The 21,184-nt window shown below is 44.0% G+C and overlaps 1 protein-coding gene across 1 annotated transcript in view; it reads right to left on the reverse strand.

Annotated features, from left to right (window-relative positions):
- Positions 1-10,324: 10,324 nt before the first annotated feature.
- The window catches only part of LOC119160031 (nose resistant to fluoxetine protein 6-like), a 66,747-nt gene continuing 55,887 nt past the window's right edge, over positions 10,325-21,184 (reverse strand). Inside the window, exons 13-15 of the mRNA XM_075889960.1 lie at positions 15,349-15,538; positions 12,628-12,770; positions 10,325-12,295 (exon numbers count right to left, since the gene is read on the reverse strand). Of these exons, the coding sequence (XP_075746075.1) occupies positions 12,152-12,295; positions 12,628-12,770; positions 15,349-15,538 (477 nt within the window). The 3' untranslated portion in view covers positions 10,325-12,151. The remainder of the gene's footprint in view (positions 12,296-12,627; positions 12,771-15,348; positions 15,539-21,184) is intronic.

Consider the following 21,184-nt stretch of genomic DNA (forward strand, 5'->3'; position numbering starts at 1 on the left):
CATGCTTGGTTCTGAGAAAACAAGCCGGCTGGATTGAAAACTGCCGCGTTGAGCGTGATGTGCAGCGAGCTTCAGAACGATAGAACTCTCTCGTTTTTTTATCGAGTGCGAAGGGATTCCAGTTGGCTGTCCGGCTATTCATCCAGTGCTCTCTGGTCAAGTTTCCTGGCCAGTCGTTTTATTGCACATGAGTTACCTTAATAGCGATATATGTTTACGATAATAAATGTCAGCACACGCGTGATACTACACAGCAAAAGTAGCGATCGAAAGTTACTCCCGTGGTCAGCAATCATACAGAATTCTGTGCTCGGAAAACGCATTCGGCAGAGTGAAATTAACTCACCGTTTCAATAGTGTGTGCAATCGTGATTGCGTTCAGGACGCGCCAAATAGCCAACCCGAGCGCTGATTCGTAGCAGGAAAACAATCAGAAAACAGTGTTGAAGAATGTGTGATTTTTTTTATTGTTTGGATATCCTTTCAGCATCAGAATGCTGAATATGAAAACAAAGAAGTGCCGCTGTTCAACGCGTTCAAGCAGAGATTGCCGAGCGAAAGTAGCGACCACCACGGAAATGATGCCGCGTCGGTGGGCCGCACGTCGGTACACTTTGCGGGGCACCCCACGTCGATGCCCCCGTGCGGCAAGCAGCTGCACGTTATCTACAATTCTCTCCTGGCTGCTGGTGCTGCAGTCGACTGACATAGGTTGACGTCTTCAGGAACGTACGCCTACCCCCTGGCGCCTCTCAGGGGGTGGCTTGAAGCAGAAAGAAAAAAAATGGCAGATCCCACGTGCAGTGGGAATTGACAATATGCGAAGCACGAATGACGTAGGTTGATATGTCACTTTGAAATCTACACAACTTTACGAGGCGGAGGTAAAGCATGCCGTGCATGACTTCCATGTTAAGATTATGATGTATGAATGTGTCATTTGCCTTCATCATCTATTCAAGTAACCTGATACCAAATTTGCTATATGTAGAGCTAGCGAAACGGCCGCGATCTTACTATGAGCATAGTATGTTGTCAAGTTTTACATGACACAGACGCCATGAATATCATGTTAGGAGGTGTCATTCACTTTTGTCGTCTATTCGCGTTATGTGATACGACGTTTGGTACAAGTTGAGCTAGCTAATCGGCCGTGAGCATGCTATGAGCGTAGCTTCTAGTCATGATTTACATGACACTCATATCATGATTATCATGCGTGGACCTGTCATTTACATTCGTCGCCCATTCAAGTCACGTAATACCAAATTTGGTATATGTAGAACTAGTGAAACGTACGCGAGCACCCTATGAACGTAGCATGTAGTTATGCTTAACATGACACGCATATCAAGATTATCCTGTTTCGACGTGCCATTCACCTTCATCGTCTATTCACATGACCTAACACCAAATTTGGTAATTGTGGAGCCAGCAAAACGGCCGCGAGTGCATCATGAGCGTGGCGTGGAGTCATGTGTTTACATGACACGCATATTATAATTATCATGTTTTGACCAGTCATATACCTTCGTCGTCCATTCACGTCCCGTAATACCAAACTCTAGTATATTTGAAACTAGCGAAATGGCGGCGAGCGCATCATGAAAAGCCCACTATACTGCAACGTAACGTTGACGCGCGCGCACGCTGGGCGCAGCAACGCTACGTTGGAAACGCGAGCACTCTATAGTCTGACGCCAAGTGCGACCGGTGCGGCCAGCGTCTATCATGTGAACGACGTCATGTCATGTGAACGAAACCACCGCAAGAGCAGCCAGACAATGAAATGTAAATCATGACATTCATGATATAGATATCACAATTTTCATCTTACGACTAGTCGCCTATGCTCGACAAACAGTCATGTTATGCCATTACAATTTTGGTATCTATACCATCATCGAAACAGCCAGGAGAGCTAAAAGTCGTAGGCAGCTAGATAGATAGATAGATAGATAGATAGATAGATAGATAGATAGATAGATAGATAGATAGATAGATAGATAGATAGATAGATAGATAGATAGATAGATAGATAGATAGATAGATAGATAGATAGATAGATAGATAGATAGATAGATAGATAGATAGATAGATAGATAGATAGATAGATAGATAGATAGATAGATAGATAGATAGATAGATAGATAGATAGATAGATAGATAGATAGATAGATAGATAGATAGATAGATAGATAGATAGATAGATAGATAGATAGATAGATAGATAGATAGATAGATAGATACGCTCAAAGCCGCCGATGTGTGCTAAGAAATGCTTCGCATTCAAAAAAAAGGCGGGACTACCAACCCATGGAGATCAGTGCCAGAGAGAAAAAGCCGACAGTGTGCATAACCGTTGCTATGACGGCGAACCTGCTGGGAATCGCAGCTTTACACCAAACGGCAACACCAAAACGCTTCTCAAATTTTTACCTCGAGGGGCGGCGCTATCGCTCTATATAACAATGGGTTCCTGCCGCTGCGTGCAGCCTAAAGGTGCCCGACGGCACTCCGGCGACTGCCTTTTTTAGCACCGGAATGCGTCTAGTAATGAATGTTGAGATGAATTTGACAAGATGGATTCACACAGGTGCCCGATAAGTTAGGTTACGAGACCGGAAAGATCCTAACTTGAGCAGACGACAAGAAACGTTTGTTCTCGCATTTCACTTTCCCGCCATCCAGCTGACGTCAAAAGCAGTTTCCAGTCACCGTACGTAGGCTTCGCATTAAAAGACACCGGAAATGTCGCCTCAAGGTGGCCTTCAGGGCCGTAACTCGCTATGCCTCTTCTTGACGCTGTCCTCCTCATGGTTACGTGGAACCACGTGCGTAGGGCAGCAGACGCTCCCACCGTCCCACGCTGTAAATGCTTGCTGTATAAGATACATGGTGTATAAGATACATACTCTTTACGCATGGATACTTCTCGGCTTGCATGCAAGACGTGTTCTACGGCAATGCTGGCGTCTGAAGCATGTCGCATTTTCGGCTCGCTAAATACGCTGCATGCATTTTCACCTTTAGTTGCTGGCGTGTCATAGCCAGGTTCACTGGCTTATAAGTGTCGTACTTGTTGTTATGAAGATACATAGTTTAGAAAAAGAAATAATCTCTTCTTGAGAAACTACGAAAATGGTTTTTATTGTTTTTAGCATTCACTCGTATGACCTAGCTACCACCCCATAAACATAACACTCTACTTGTCGCGTGAAACCAATAAAGACGAACGACTTCTTTTCACCACTGTCATTTGACGTGATGTTACTTCCTATAATAAAAATAGCCGACATGTGTCGCCGTAGTCCAAAATCGAGATGGTTTATGCTGTAAAATAAAATTATAACAGCTTTGAATTCGGTGTTGCGCAAGCCACTTGCGCAACGATATCGGGTACTGCACTGCGCTAAAAGAAGCGATGAAAAAGATTTGCTCAAACTGTGTCGCAGGGCCCTTTTAAAAGCTGGAATAAACAGTGGTGTATATCTCGTCAGGTAGAAGTCACTTATACTAGATTGCGCTGTACAGTTCCACAGCTAAATTATTACCTTAACAAACCTCAACTCATGGCGTCTGCGCTGTGCATTTTTCGCAACGAAATTGAAACAGTTGAACAATTCTTTTTATTCTGTCGTCATTACTCTTATCAGAGAAAAAGTTTCTGAAGTCCCATTACAGAAGACAGGAATACAAGTAAATGCACCAGTACATTTATCACTTGGCGGCACTTCGTTTGGTTACTGCCACAAGGATGTATGCTCCACTGTGTTTGGCTGCATCAATGTAACTAAAATATTACCATGCTAGTAAGCCCTAACCTTTTCAGATCATTAGTTTAAAGTCGTAGCTATGTCTGTCAGGAACAAGAGATGGTTTGACCGCTTGCTCAGCAACCGTTTTTGTTTATTGGCAGTTTTACCTCTAAACTAATTTTCACCACTTAGGTAACCTGAAGAACTGAATACGTTCACCAGTTAGGTAACCTGAAAGACACATTAGTCGAAAGAAATCACCCACGACAGCCCAAGCAAGGACTACAACGAAGCATGTAAACTATGTAGAGAAACAACAGTGGCTAAAAAAAAAAAAACCATTGAAGAGTGCAACCTGCCACCAGCATCTATAACGAAATACTCAAATGCACTTCCAGTCATAAATCATATCATTCGTAGGTAATATCTAGAAATGGCAAGCAACAAGCGCCTTAGAAAGCGCCTCGCTAAGTACGAAAGGTCGTCTATCACCGCAATAGAATTTTTATGGACATGCAAAGTGCATGCACTATAAACTCTCATTCTACTGCCCAAATAACACATTGCTCCCATCGCAGATGCAAGACTTGCAAGCACCTTCGAGATGGTATAATAGCTAAAACACTATAAGTGATCATGTCCATCATATAATCTACTTTCACCCTCACTAGTGGAAACCTTATCTGCATGGTTCCTGTATAACCAATGAAATTTGTATATGTGACGTATGAAGGCATGGTAGGAGAAGCTGAGGAAGACGAAGTGTTTTTGCTTTTTGGAATAGACATGGCGTATCAAATCTTACAGTCATATTTGAGTGAGCTTGAGGTATGGCTTGGCGGGCTGTCTTTTTCACCTAATGTTAGCAAATGTGCTCTGCTTGTATTCCCTCTATCCGTTCCCGTATTTCTTTCACTGCATTATCGAAATGATCCGATTGCACAAGTAACAGCGCTAAAATATCTCGGTATTGTTTACGTGGACAATTTAAATTGGCAGCAACAAATAGAATCAAACACCCGTAAAGCAGAAAGCGCCGTAGGATTGCTCCGCCGGTTTTGCAATAGGAAGTCAGGGATGCGCAGGGATACGTTACTTATGATATACAAACTTTACGTACGCCCAATTCTGGAGTTTGGCTGCGTTCTGTTTTCTGGAAGTGCTGAGTACAAATTAAGGCCTCTTATATTGCTAGAAAGGCAAGCTCTGCGGCTGTGTCTCGGGCTACCTAGGTGTGTCGCGAATAGCGTGCTTTATTTGGAAGCTCTAATCATTCCACTTGATGCTAGATTTCGACAGCTTACTGTGCAAACATTTTTAAAACTTTACGATGCACCCTTCTTCTGGTCACAGACAGTTTTCATCCAACATCCAGTTTCTTTCTTTCAGCGCCCGTGGTTTCGTTATCAAAGACTCCAAGTCATTTTCGTCGAGTCTCTGTTATCAAATCTTCACGTTTCCCTACGGCATTTAACCCCCCAAACCCAATGCTCGGTGCCGGTTGACTTAATTTTCGATGATATTTTTTCGAAAAATGCCAAGTTACTTCCAAAGCATGTTCTGGAGGGCCTCCTTCAAGACCATCTCAGTCATTTTCCTAAATACGTAGTAATTTCGACGGACGCAACGCAAAATCTTCAGAAGGCTGGAGTAGGTATTTTTTCTCATCAGCTTAATTGGTCTTTCGCGCTCCGATTGCCTGACTTCACACCAATTTATCTCGCAGAATTCCTGGCTATTACATTGGCTCTTCGAAAACTAAATTATCAGCAATCAAAAGCTATTATTATTTCGGATGCTTTGTCTGTATGTACACACCTCACGTCCGCGAAGAATTCTCCTCTTCTCAGGATATTTTGGTCTCTCGTACCGCATAGCCTATCGGAAGTTGGGTTTATTTGGGTCCCCGGGCATGGTGGAGTTGAACTAAATGAAATTGCTGATTCGCTCGCTTCGGCATCTTTAAATTTCCCGGTGGTGCTAGTAGCTCCACAGTTTCCTTTTATTACTGCCGAACGATTCAAACGCCTGTTAATCTTAAAGATCAACGAAACGTCGCTTCTACAATCTGAAGAATTTCGCCACTTGCGATTCACATGGAACACCACAAAATGCCTTTCCCGTCAATGTGAGGTGACCCTCACAAGCTTTCGCTGTAGAGTTCCTCTGTTAAATTTTTATCTCAACAAATCAGGATTTTCATTAACTAACCTATGTGTAGTTTGCAATGAACCGGAAACAATAGATCACTTTCTTCTCACATGCCGCCGCTTCGCCTCACTGCGCCGAATAATTCTTGAAAGACCGATTGGTATGCTCGGATTTTCCAGTCAATACATCCACCCTATTATCGTTTGGAGCCAGTCAGTTGGGTGTGGGCCGCAGTGCTATTCTGTCAGCGCTACATAAATTCATTCAGGCAACTGGAAGGATACGCTGCTAGTGGTACTGCCAGATATATCCAATTCTTTCTCCCCTTCCTCATTCTTGTTAATTTGTTTTATATAATCTGGTTTATTGCATTCTTCTGCAATTTTTCACGTTTTTCAAAGGAACATTATTATTGTTCCTATCTAATTTCTCTTTATTTTTTGCGTTGTAAAAAATGATCTATTATGAGGTTCAGTGTGGCCAATCCCCCCATGTGGGTATGAGCCAAGATCTCCTAGGAGACAAGACAAGACAAGACATGGCGTATGAGCCAGGCCACGTCTCCCATTCATCGTAGCGTCCCATATACATTTTAGTTCGGCATCCTTTGTTGTTAGACTCTATGAAAAACATTATCAGCCTGATTCGGGTCGTTCGTTAACACCGAATTTTTACAAATGTGCATCCTCAAGTTTGACCAAAGTTCACTGCGAGCACCTATTATCATGGTATTACTGCAGGCGCCTCTTCTCGTATATTTTATAACTTCTCTTATATTTCGGTAATCTGTATGCTATGTCATGGTGAAGCATCAGTAGTGATAAAATAATGGAACTCTCGGCCTTGTTCTCAAACATTCCAGCAATGCAAAAGCCGGCACAGGACCAAAGTAGTGATGGCTTTCGACGGTGCAAGAAACACGAACTGGCCACACAAAGGCAAGAAATTCTGACGTGTGTTAGGATGAGTAATGCACGTCATACAAAGATCTCGCACTTTCATGTCCTTTGCATTCTGATCAGTGTATTGCCAGCGTAGTCCAGCGAAATGGAAAAGTGGGTTGACATTTATGGTTGAGAGCTTTGAAGAAAAAGCAGACGCTCTCTCAACAGTTTGGTGGTTGCATTTCCAATGGAGACGGAAATGCTGTAGGTCCGTGTGCTCAGATTTGTGTGCATGTTAAAGAACCCCAGGTGGTCGAAATTTCCGGAGCCCTCCACTACGGCGTCTCTCATAATCATATGGTGGCTTTGGGACGTTAAACCCCCCATATCAATAAACCAATCTCTAAAAAGTTAGCTCGAAATAGGTTGAACAAGATGCCTAATCATGCCAGACCTCCTGCCTTACTCTACAACCACCGTAATATGACGATGTAGCTACGCCATACAAAGCAAAATACTACTCGAAGCAGAGGATAATCAATAGAATAGCTCGGAAGCTGTCAAAAGAAGCATCTATTATCAAACAAAGCACTTATCTCAAGCAGATGCGAGTGGTGGGCACAATTATCAGAGAACAATAAAAACACAGTGAAACACTTCTTTGTCGTTTATTTTGAATGGAATATTTAACGTGAGAGACGGTCCATTCTTCCCAATGTCATTATTTTTTCTTCAGAAACGATTTCACTCAGCACCATGGCGCTAATGTGCAACGCCTCTCTTTCAGAAGCGTTGGACATTAGCGCCATCCAGCGGCTTGAGGAGGCTTTGGCGAAGCAACGGAGAAAAGGAGCTGACGACCCGTCTAACGGGCGCGAAGGCACCCGATTTACTGTCACCTAGTCGGAGCACAACATTCTCTAGGTCTAGGCTCTGAGATTATCGGACTCTAATAGCCGTAATCTTAAGATAGGGAACATTCACGCCCTGCGAGGCCGGGGACTTCCTACACGCCGGATGTACACACAAATGTTAGTTCTCTCTATCTCTCGCTTTTAGAACAGCCGTGTGACCTGGGTGGCGTCACTAGTTTTTGTTCTCAGCACCGTCCGCAAATGCAGCAACCTCAGGCACTCCCTGTTTCTCTAGCTTCTCCTTGAAACTTCGTATTCGGGTAAAAGATTCCTCGAGAGCCCAATTCGTCTAGATGGACGCCTTCGCGACATCTTCGTATTGCTGCTGGATGATCCGAGGAGGGACCTCAAGTATGATCTGTCTGAAAGCTGGCGGGCACGGGGTGGACTCTCTGAAGGCAGTGTCTACTTGGTGGTGCACGGTCACCCGGGTTGTCTCGTACTAGACCTTGGCGCAATCGAACACGCTGTAACCCAGCAACGATTGCATAGAGACGAATGTTCTGTACGGTGACTGCGCGGCTCTCCAGTGACACTGAGAAGCTTGACGCCACTTATAGTGTAACAGGAAAACCTGCGTACACAAGTGCGCTATTTTCCAATAATTGAAGCACTCTGGATCATGGACGGGTCTGTGATCAGCAGTTTTATGCCTCCAGAGCCCAATGTGGTCACACACTCTTTGCCGCAGGGACAAGGCTGTGTGTAAAAGTAAACTCTACCTCCATCCGTAGTAAGGAAGCTTGCATGGTGTGGCCACAGCGTGCAGGCTGTTGGTAACTTGACAAAGAAAAGGAAAAATCTGCCTTCGTACGGTGAATCGGGCTCCCCGAGTATGAGTAGATGACCTCGGGTGGTGTAGTTTTTCTCGGCAGTGATGAATAGGTGGGCCAGTGACAGTGCGTGGAATTCGCTGGTTTCCTTCTTGACCCGTATCAAGCACTGCGGGCTCGGCTCCTCACGCAGGCGATTTGTCGAGTTCCAAGTCATCTTCGCCTGCGAAGGAGTTCTGAGAATGGGCTCAGGTAGCCGAATAATTTACAGGTGCCCCGGTACGTGAATTATTCCAATGGTTCCTGTCAGGCTGCCTCGTTGTTGCTTTTTCTTGGAAGAGTGGCACAATGCACCACGGGGCATCGGCCACGAAGTGTGCGGACCTTGTGGCTTCAACTCGGTGGTTTGGTGGCTAAGGCTGCTGACCCGCAGGCCGCGGGATAGATTCGCGTTTGCAGCGTCCACATTTTCGAATGAGGCAAAAACGCTTGAGGCACGTGTGCTTAGACACAGGCGCACGTGAAAGAAACCCAGGTGGTCTAATTTTCTGGAGACCTCCACTACGGGGTCTTTCATAATCATAAGGTGGTTTTTAGACGATTAAGCTCAAGAAATTCATTGTAAGACCTACACAAATAATACACAAAAAACGTGGCTGACCCCCCTATATATTAATCGGGTTAGCGCGAAAGTGAAAGGGAACCGTGTATATGAAAGGTAGCTGAGCAGTTATTGTGCATTGTTTCAACAGCAGCAACAAACTGTAAAATCACGTTAAGAATGCAAGCTGATCAAAACTTGCAGCTCCCATCTCAAGCATAAAGCACGTACGAATTCAGCATTCCCAGGACCGAACACGGACTAGCAATGGTCACAGCTGGATACTTATTGCACGCTGTTTAAACAGGAAGAAAGACGCACCAAACGAGCGCAAAAGAATACACTAGACAAGCGCGAACAACTGTAACAGTTCTACCTGCATCGTGCGTCAGCAACGTGCTCCTTTCCTAAACGTAGCCGTGGCAACGTGAGAAGCCACCTTTGTACTCTCCCGAATTACAAGTCTGATAAGCACACGCGCAGGAGGAACCAGGCTCCCTCGAGGCGGGGCGTCGGAGAGGCGACGACCTTTAGTGACGCCCAACACAAGCTCGTCATGCCATCTCGCCACTGATATTGAAAACGCAGTGCCAGACGGTGTATGCTCTATATAAATGGCTTACTGTTAACACTCCAGGCAACGTACGCTTCTTGGCGTATTGGTTGTAGCGGCGCGCTGACTATCTAGAGGTTGCTGGTTCGATTCCGTGCGAAAAATGCTTGTCTCCTGCTTTTTTTTTCTTTGCGATCTCTTAGCACATATTTTTAACCTCACATCCATGACGGAAGTACGTCAGCGGAGCCATTCTGGACACTGGCATAAACGCTTTCTTTTCTAAAAAAATGTGTCATTTTCCAGTGATTGAAGCACTATCGATCATGGACGTGCGTGCCTATTATCAGCAGTTTTTCATACGATTTGCTGATCTGTTATGAAGGGTACTTATCATTTCACATGTTCCATACGCCATTGTTGTCGTTCGTTGTTGCATTGGCATAACAGTGTTGCATGACAGTGCTTGCTACCTGTAGCAATAGAAGTGTTCCACTATTAAGCATGTGGATGACGGTCCCATTTAGGGCACGAAGGAAAGAAAAAATGTACTTGGAAGACACATGGGCTTAGTTTGCAAGCACACTGACCCCGACGTTGCTTAGAGGACACGTAGAGCTGAGTGACGGTCGGTGAAGTAAGTCAATAAAGACCACAAGGAAAGACGCACATCTTCCAACAGAGGCAGTCTTGTGTTTGTATATATGCTTTATTTTTATTTCTATTGATGTAAAAAGTTGTGAATTCTATAATAATAACACTAATAATATTATTATAAAAATCGGGCATGAATACCAGCAATTGGTCAGAAGAAATAGCACTCAGTGTCAAGCAGTATATAAGTGACAGCACTTGGCGAAGTTAGTTTCTAATAGGAACTCGCAGACAGGAGCTAGCATTTTTGCAGCTGCATCAGTCAGGTTGAAGAATGCAATAAAAATGGGTAGGACTTTTTGTGCTAACGCATAAAGGTATTCCACATCGTGTGCACCAGCTAGAAGTACTTAGTTTCTGTTTAGTGAATGTGCTTCATATATTGCAGTTGGTTTTACGGGAAGTTCGCTGTCCTTTACTTGAAAAATTCAAACTCGATAATTTAAGATGAATCACGAAGGGAGACCCTTGCATACAGTGTCCGCCTAATCCTAATTACAAGGAGGGGACTCATCCCCTTCATACCCCCAGGATTTACGCCACTGGTAACCGTGTTAGTATACAGTAGGTAATGTTTATTCTCTAGAACAGCATCTTCAAATGAAATACAAAGACGTGCAATGACCGACACACCACAGGCGCTGTGCATACGCATGCCTCAGTGTTTTTGTTGTGTCTGCCTTCGTTCGTACCGGTTCTTTAGGTTTGCTCTGGTATTTTGAATATTATGTCGAGCTAGTCAGCCCACCATTGTTTCTTAAGCTGTTTTATCTTTCGCAAGGGGTGAACCAATAGGTAACATGATTTTCTAAGAGTTGTTTCTTCTGTTTTATAGCCCCGCCATGGTGGTCTAGTGGCTAAGGTACTCGACTGCTGACTCGCAGGTCGCGGGATTGAATCCCGGCTGCGGTGGCTGCATTTCTGATGGAGGCGAAAATGTAGGCCCATGTGCTCAGGTTTGGGTGCACGTTAAAAAACACCAGGTGGTAGAAATTTCCGGCGCCCTTCACTACGGTGTCTTTCATAATCATGTAGCCCCGCCGCGGTGGTCTAGTGGCTAAGGTACTCGGCTCCTGACCCGCAGGTCGCGGGATCGAATCCCGGCTGCGACGGCTGCATTTCTGATGGAGGCGGAAATGTTGTAGGCCCGTGTGCTCAGATTTGGGTGCACGTCAAAGAACCCCAGGTGGTCGAAATTTCCGGAGCCCTCCACTATGGCGTCTTTCATAATCATATGGTGGTTTTGGGACATTAAACCACACATACCAATAAATCAATCAATCAATCAATCACTCAATCAATTCTATTTTAGAAGCCGTCAGGCCATGGAGTATGTGAAGTTCATACCCATCGCCGATTACTAATGCGAAAACCTTAGATGCCTCGTCTAACGCTAAAATTCACCACCGTTCCTTGTCGGTGGCGTCAGCACGTGTGACGCAAGAAATCACCACCACGCGGTGCCGTGAGAGATCGCCAAAATATGTGGCGTCCTTGTTACGCCACGTGATGTCACAGTGATATCACGGGGCGTAGCACCACATGATAACGTCATCACATGTCATCGTAGCTTTTCAAAAGTAGGCCGATCGTGGAGGCTGGAGGCTGGTTCCTGGGTGATGTGCAAAAGCCCCGTTCGGTACAGAAAGCTTTCGGAGGAAGTCAGTGCAGAATTAACACGACGACTCAAGAGAGAAAACAAATGTCTGTCTCCATATAGTCAGTTTATGTGAGTGCAGTAATATTTCGATAGGATATTGTTCGCTTTTTATATTACATATACGAGCACAGATCAATTCTGGCATGAAACACTGCTGTCCGCTTTATATGCTGGCTGTCATCGGTTCTTGCAGGCTGTCTTCATCACTTCTGTTCTCCCGCATCGCCTCTTCGTGGTATTCTTCCAAAGATGAGGCTGTTGAGCTTGGTTACCGGTGCTTCGCAAGCGAGGAACTTCAGGTAAGACAGCATAAAACTCCAAACTAGCACTGAGAACCATAGTGTGACCTGGAAATAGAAAAGTGTAGTACTTTTCATAACTAACGAAACGCAGCGCTATTTAAAGCACATACGAGGCTGCTTCATGAAAAACAATGTGTTAGTTCTCTACTTGTGAGCGGTAATTGTTCGGAAGTAAAATGCATTCCATTTAAAAGAAAAAGACTCTTTACTGTTCATGTACGGAGGCCACCACATGGTTAAAAGGCACCGGGAATACAGATTAGATTTGTGCATATGGAACACTAAATAAATGCTATTTTTTCAAGCCCTCCAACCTACATGAAAGGCATACCTTAACACTTCTGGCAAGATCTAGAATAAATCACTAAAGAACTCACCATGTTAAATCTGGTCCACAACACTCTTTCCCTCGACGCATGCAGCATGAGATTAATAAATGGCTGGTGGATGAGAAAGACGCCAAACGAAAGCTTGCTCAATGGTACGAACGCGCTCCAGGACAAAAACCTGCCGATGATACCTGTACAGTGAAGCGATGAGAAGAATAACTGTTTAAAAGTTGGAAGCACCTTATGTCGACGTACGGAAGACGCATCGACAAGAGTGAGTGAATAAAGAGTTTTGAACTAGCCAAGCATTGCGAAAACACAATTGCTATGTATATAACAAAATAGCAACACTCTATTTCAGGGCTCAAGTGTGCAATGTGTAAGAAGTCTACATATTGCCGGAGAAAAAACCTGGCTCTTCATAGTAATGCGGTGCTGTCGCGACACGAGATTCTTCACATTAAAGAAACAGGACATGTCGTTAACATTTCATATTTCTAATCACGTCGATGAGAAGAAGGAATTACAAAATGCAGTAATGCAACAGAGAGATATCAGTGTCCTAATTCATCACTCTTTTACTCAGTCTAACTTATCAACCACCTACGTTTCCGGGAAAGATTTTCAGAAGTGGTGTCCTAAACTTCTTGAGATTTCTCATTCCTTAGTTTCTGCGTGTTGACGCTCACACTCCACGTGGTACACTGTATACTGCCATGGTAACAGTGCAGTGGAATGCTTGATGTGCAAATTGATGACATGTGTGCGGTGAAGATACGTTTTGGATATTTGATGTTAGCTGCATGAAAGGCAGTATTCGTTTCCTGTTCTGTACAATGCAGACGTTGGGGGAACGTGGAAGTTCAAAAGAGATTAACATTCTTTGGACAGAGGCTATCACTGGCACCAGCGTTTCAACAGGTGGACTTCTCTTCCTGGTTTTTCTACTGCGATGACGGCCATACCAATGGTCTTCTCTTCAGTGGCATTCCCTGCTGAAGGGTCTCTTTTTTCTGACTTGGTGTTTTTTCCTACCGTTCATCGTCAGTGCGGAGTAGTAGCTCGTTCAGCAGTCAGTTCTTTGAAGCAGATAGACACGTTTTTTTTTGGGGGGGGGGGGGGATGAAGCTGCTTATGCCGTGGGTCGGGTGCCCGCGATGTATGTAGTTGTAGTAGTTGTAGTATTAGGTAGCCACCTCCACGGCAAGACGGGGGGAGCGACATGCGTGCACCCTTTTCAATCAAGAAGAAAACCGCGCGCGTTAGTCATGAATAAAAGATTGGTGTTTCTGATGAAATACCTTACAGAGATGAGTATTGGTGACTTAATGTCCAATAAAATCTGCTTTGAGTTTGATGTTTACTAAAAGAATACTAGAATGAGAAGGACGCACTTTGAGCACTATTTGACCAGAAAAGGTGTTAACTCGCTCGGCGTAAACGCCTTAGCTCTTGCAATGTTTAGCAGGGTTCGAACGCAGTGCCATGAAAATTGTGAAGTAGCATATAGCCATAAACTAAAGGTGGTGAAAGGGGGGAAGTAGACACGAAGTGCAGGTCATAAGAAAGTGCGCGAGTGCCACCTCTCGTTTAGTCTTTGGAATGTCCGCTGGATGATGGTACTCTATATGCTGAATATATGATGAAAAGATGCGAGCTGATGGTACTTGGAGTGTTCACTAGATGGACGGACGGCCAGACTGACAGATGCATAGACGGACGCATGGATATAAGGATGGGCGGATGTACGCAGGGACGGACGCACAGATAGGTGGACGGAAGAACGCACGAACGAACGGACGGATGCACGGATGCTCACAAGAATGGACGGAAGCAGTAACGATGCGACGGACAAAGGTTTCGCCCTACTCATTATTATGCACTTCATAGATATGATGTGATTTTTTTTTCTATTCGTGGTTTTTCGTTTAGTGTTCTCTTGGCGCAGTCGAAGAAATGTAGGAATACGAGTCGTATATGGTTCTCATTCACAAAACATCAAAGTTAATGCCTAGGCACTCAGAACAGATGGTTTGCCAACGAAGGTGGAACAAATGGCCCTGGAGTTCATCACTTCACTAATTGCGATAGCTTATTGAAGTATTTGCATTTCTTGATGAGGTTGCACACACGTTTGGCTTGAATTTATCACGGTGTCTATTGCACAGTCTGTAGACTCTGAGCTCCACAAGTTTACCTTCACAGAAGAGTTCCACTGTGGTGGGGTAGAGTGTTCTGCTGCTGACCGGAAGGTCATGCATTCGATTCTCGCCACGGTGGTCGCACTAAGATGAAGACAAATCACTAGGGTCCTGTGTACTGTGGCATGTTAGTACACTTTATAAACCGCTAGATGGTCAAATTTTTGGAGTCCTCAACTTTATCGTGATTATGGCACGCAAAACTCCCAAGTAATATAGGGGGAAGTGCGAGGAGTGACTCATTGTAATTATTAATATATTAATCGTCACAATTAGTGCTACTTTTGTTAACTGGTCAGGCAACGGGGCTGGACTTTTCATTTTTACTGAATAATGATCTCCACAGAATTGTTTTTGTACATGCTCGGTGTTTTGACGTAGTATATATCTTGGCTTTTAGGGAACTGAAAGCTAGTAGGGGAGCTTGACCAACCTATGTGGTGCATACTTCCTAGAAGTCTTGACTTAAATATGACGGACTAATTTGGGTTTTGCCTGCTCTATAGCTTCCGTGTAAGAGCACGCATATGTGCGCAGGAAAGAATGACATCGAGCCTAGGTCTATTACCGCCTCTGCCGGAAGAGCAGGCCAGGGTGATCCACACGAGGAAGACGGACCAGACGATGCGGTCGAAGAAGGCCACGAACAGTGTGACCGTCTCAGATGCAGGGTTCGGGCTTCGGTACCAGGGCAACTTGCCGAACACAGATATCAATCCGCAGATCAGAGACACGCACCAGCCAGCCAGTTGCACGCCCTGCACAACAGGTGGTTCGTTATTAAAAGGCAATGGACATGCACGTACGCATTGGTTCCTTGAGGCCCATTCACCAGGCCTCATACCAAATGTTAGCTAGACAGTGGAAATTGTTGGGTGTTTGATGAGGAACAATTTGCCACAAAAATTCTTTGAATCAGTTCATCACGAGTAGAGAAAACGGGTTTTTCGAAGCGGCGCTAAACGACGATGAGAGAAGGTGAGCTCGAAACCTTTGCCGCTCCTCCGCGTAGCTTTCGTAAGCCAAATATCTTGCCCATGCTATCCAGCATCCGACCAAGAGGTCACGTGCGCATGACGTGCCCAAACAAGTCCAACCCCCGAGCACGCGAGTGGTGTTGCTTTGTTGATCAGCGTTATTTTGTGGTCTTCTGCCTGTTTCTGCAGGATGATTTGGAAACACTGGCTTAGACGCGGTAAAATAGATGAGCTCAATGAGCGTGCGAACGCGTAGGAGCGTTCCACAGCGGTCGTCTGCTCGATGTGCTGACCATGGGTACACGAACGCATTCGAAACGCTGACACATTAGCCCCGCATCTTGTTTCAACTCACGAGAGAGAAATGGAAAAAAAGACGCTCACATTCCTTTATTGCGTCGCACTATTTATCTATAGCTTTATTATTCTCTTCAAGCAATAAATTACATAAATTACGCATGCCGTGTTAAATAATTTTCGCCATGTCACGTGCCACTGTTTGCGACGTCAGAGCAGAGTCGTCTACGTAGAAGACCAACATCACTGCATTGCCGTGTACGTAGGGCCATTCATAGGCGCACGTCATGCCCTCATTCTCTGGGCGTTCGCCGGCAGAAGAGAGAGGCAGCAGCGTTCATCTTGAAATTTGCCCCATTATCGTGGCGCGTAGCATTGCAAATTTTGGCAGACGTGATCATGAACGCCTCGTCTACGCATTGCGCCTGTCAGCTGAAAATTGTCAAACCTGGTTAATGGCCCTTTAAAATAAATTTCGCATGTCCGGCGTAAATCTGCGCGACAGAGCGCCCCTGTGGATTTGTACAATCTAGTTTGTTTCCGACTATTTGACGTATGTCTTCACAAATTAAAGACAGAGAGTGCACTACTTTGATTGAAAGAAACAGGCATCTTGAAGTGTGCACAAAACTGATTACCAAAACAAACACATTGAATTCCTACAGTCCACGAAGGAACATGGTGTCACGTCGCCGAAAGACCGGAGAGAGGAGGATTATAAAGAAGTGGAAAGGAAAGGCCACCTTGCAGTGAAATGAGCACACAAAATACCATAGCAGGCAGTAGTTATTTTGTGTGCGAAATGAGCACACAAAATAACTACTGCCTGCTATGATACCTTTGGCCTATTTTTTATGTGGATGGCTGCAGGCCCTGGTAAATGAGCCCAGCACCTCTCGCACTAGCAGCGGGGTTGACAAAAGACAGGCAGACACATAAAACCTCAATGACGGGAGAATAGCGAAGAATAGATGTGCTGAATAGTGGTAGCGCTACATGAGCACAATCGATACCGAGCGAAAGACAGATTTACTACGGCAGAGCGGCTCATTATTCGGCAGGGTGAATGTTCCTGGCTGGTGTTGAGCGTTAGAGAAGGGACGTAAACAGAGATAATGAGTAAAGGGGTTGACTGTGAAGATGAAGGTTGTGGGGAAACAAGAACTTCCACGAACGAAGAACCTTCATAGTGTATTGTACAGTAGCCACCTACCACTGCCCCTTCTAAAGCACAACATCACCGCCATCGCCATTGCAACTGCTGTCATCTTTTTTATCACCAACACGATCACCGTCATTGTCATCATGATGTGCACGGAGATAACAGGTGAAAGACATCTGTTATGTACGAGCCTTATATTGCTTATGCTGTTGCTATTGTTCAGCTGTCTGCAATAAGTGCTTTGAAAACAGATATGTGTGCACTAAAGGATACTGTAGTGAGACTAGAAAAAAACGTGTCGTATCTTTTGGGAAAGGTTGACGATTTAGAAAATATGAGTAGAAAAAATAACTTGATTCTGTACGGTATCGATGACGACCCGTCTGAAACACCTGAAGAACTTGTCGAGAAGATAAAAACGAATATTTTCGAAGAGAAGCTTAAAATCTCGGTGAGCAGTATCGAAAGGTGCCACAGACTTGGCAAAAAGAACGAGAAAGCTCGCCCGGTTATAATTAAGCTCCTAGATTATCGTGACAAGGTGAAGATTTTGAAGTCGTGTCCAAAATTAAAAGGAACCCCGTTTTCGGTCTCGGAAGATTTTTCTAAGAGAGTGCGGGAAATTCAAAAAAAGCTCTGGCAGAGTTCTGCAGAAGAAAGAGAAGCTGGTAGTAAGGTCAAAATGATTTTTGATAAGCTAAGCATCGACAAGAAAATATACAGATGGGACGAAAAAAAAGGCAAGCGTTATAAGGTTTCCGGAAATTCCGAATGACTTCATAACAAAACGAAATCGCCTTTCATTATCTTAAACGTAAATTGCCGTAGCATTGTCAACAAAGCAGTCCAGCTTGAGGGTCTCTTACTGTCGCACGATGCCGATGTAGCCGTACTCACTGAAACGTGGTTAAGCAGTGAAATTTTTGATAGCGAATTTGTCCCAAAAGGCTATAACGTGTTCCGCAAGGACCGCGACCGAAGAGGAGGAGGAGTTGCGATACTTTTCAAGAACTCATTACATCCGCAACAATTGCCTGATATATTAGAAGTTGAGGGCATATTTTGCAAAGTCTATATAGGCAAAGTTCGTTATGTTATAGGTGCGGTTTATCGTCCCCCGAACTCTTCTGATAGTGTTCTGGATAAGCTTAGAACCTACCTGCGGCAAAATAAAAAGCCACATGACAAACTCATCTTGTCAGGAGATTTTAACTTGCCTAATATTGACTGGGAAAATTTTTCTTCTCATTCTACTAGCAATGCTAATCACGAAATGCTAGATATTGTTTTTTCGTTCGATATACTGCAGGTTGTTAAAGAATACACTAGAGAACTAACTGGTTCAAAATCTATCTTGGACTTATTTTTTTTGAGAGGCTCAATCCAAAACACGGCAATATGTGAAGTTATCAGTGGTATTTCGGATCACAGGGCAGTTTTGCTAACTTTTTTAGATATGTGTGTTGACCGCTGCTGTACAAAAACTTCCTTTCCGAATTTTTCCCGAGCTGACGATGAATCCATTCTAGATATCCTTGATTTTCATTACGATGATTTTAAACACTCGGGTAGCAGTGTGAATGATCTGTGGCTTACTTTTAAAGATATTGTCTTTGAATGCGTTGAGCGTTTCATACCGAAAATCGTTAAAAAAACTGAATGCCGGAACCCCTGGATTACAAGAGAAACGCTACATTTACAGCGAAAACTTAAACGAATAAAAAGCAAAAGAGCGAAATCTCATGATAAAGCTGCTTGTACACCGGTGATAGCTAACCTGTCGGGCGAACTAAAACTGCAAATTGCGCGCGACAAGGAAAGATACCACGAAACATCGCTTCCAACTTTTATCAAAACATCACCCGAGAAATTTTGGAGGCTGATCACGCCAACATCTCGCTCGATTGACTCATTCACGATAAGCGGCCAAAGAACATGCAATGAAGAAATAGTTTGTTCCGCCTTCAACAACCACTTCAAGTCTGCTTTTACTTGTGATAACGTCATCCTTCCTGATTTTTCAATATCGCTCCCACCTATTCCAGACTTAGACATTTCCGAGAATGGCATGTTAGACTTACTGCTGAATCTGGATGTTAAAAAATCAACCGGGCCAGATGGCATTCCAAATGCCTTCTTGAAGCGCTACGCAGAATGGTGTTCTCGCTATTTGTTTATTTTGTATACCCATTCGTTGAATGAGGGCCAACTGCCAGATGACTGGAAGATCGCCAAAATTAAGCCTTTACACAAAGCGGGAGACAAGTCATCTATTCCGAATTACCAACCGATTTCCCTTATATCAACATCATGTAAAATTCTAGAACACATTATTCATAAACATATAATTACCTTCCTTAATTCTCATAAAGTATTAACAAATGTTCAACATGGGTTCAGGCGGGGCTTTTCAACGAATACTCAATTAGTGGAAATTATGCATGACTTTGCTCAAGCAATTAACGAAGGGAAGCAGACGGATGCCATATTTATGGATTTTCAAAAAGCCTTCCATAAAGTTCGCATGCTAAATTACTTCACAAATTAACTTGTATTCTACAAAACAAAAAGATCCTTGACTGGATCAATTTGTTACGGTAAAAAATACATCTTCTAAACAAGCTCCTGTAAACTCAGGCGTTCCTCAAGGATCCGTCCTTGGGCCTCTTTTTTTTCTGTTATATAAAAATGATATCGTCACTGACCTTTCTGTTCACATTAGGTTGTACGCCGACGACTGTGTCTTATATGAAAAGATCACCTCAGTTGACGATCAAATTAAACTAAATCGGAACTTTCTAAAAGTAATTTTGTGGTGTGACAAATGGCAGATGCCTGTTAATTTCGCTAAAACAGTTTTTATGAGAATTACCCTTAAAAAAGAACCTCTTTTTTTCCAGTACTCCACCAACAATACAATTCTGTCAGAAGTAACTCAGTACAAGTACCTTGGTCTCTGGATTACAAAAAATCTATCCTGGTCAAAGCACATAGATTTTGTAGTAGCTAAATCTCTCCGTAAACTTTTTTTCCTAAGGCGTTCTTTAAGATCAACCACACCAAGTATTCGTCTCCTCGCTTACAATGCCATTATCCGTCCTATACTGCAGTATGCTGTGGTCATATGGGACCCATTCACTCAGACTGATATCCAAAAACTTGAAAGGGTGCAAAAAAGGTTGTTAGGTTCATTTATAACTCGTACGGTCCTACTTCAATTACAAAACTTCTCTTGGAAAGCAAATTTCCAAACATTCCGGACCAAAATTGAATATTGCGCTTAAAATGTCTTGTCCAGTTAATAAAAGGTCACTATGCAGTTGACATATCACATATCATTCACTTTTCATTGGGTTACGGAACAAGACAGAGACACAATCTTACTATCTCTCCATTGATGCAACGAACAAATTGTTTCAAATATTCTTTTTTTCCGAGGACTATCATGAATTGGAACAGTCTACATAACCATGTTGTTACCCTAAATACATTGTCTGCATTTGAAGAGTCACTGCAGAAATGATTGTTATCCATGTTTGTACCTTGCTTTTTGTTGATTCTCTTGTCTCGAGGAAGACGAAGAAGTGTGTTTTGAATAGGAGCTGCTTCTGCTAACTCCGGCGTATTTCAGTTGTAATTTAAGTCTGTTGATCAGTTTCCGCTGCTCCCTTGGAGGGGATGGAAGTAGACCACCCCGGGCGCCTGCCGGCACCAGCGGCGTCAGCGGCGACCGCCTCCAGGAAGCGGATGGGACAAGCGAGCGACAGCGACAGTGAAGATACTCATGCTTACTATCTCAGCAGTGAGGACTTCTCAGATGACGGTTTCCAACCTGTGCTGAGCCGCAAGGCGAAGAGAAGGAACATGAGGACATCCTCATCCTCAACTATTCAAACTGTAAGTGAAGCGCCAAAATCGAACGCTTTTACCATCCTGTTTCTGCCTGCACTTCCTACCGTCAGCATGAA

Source organism: Rhipicephalus microplus, chromosome 3 (assembly GCF_043290135.1).
Source record: "Rhipicephalus microplus isolate Deutch F79 chromosome 3, USDA_Rmic, whole genome shotgun sequence".
NCBI classification, from domain to species: Eukaryota; Metazoa; Arthropoda; class Arachnida; order Ixodida; family Ixodidae; genus Rhipicephalus; species Rhipicephalus microplus.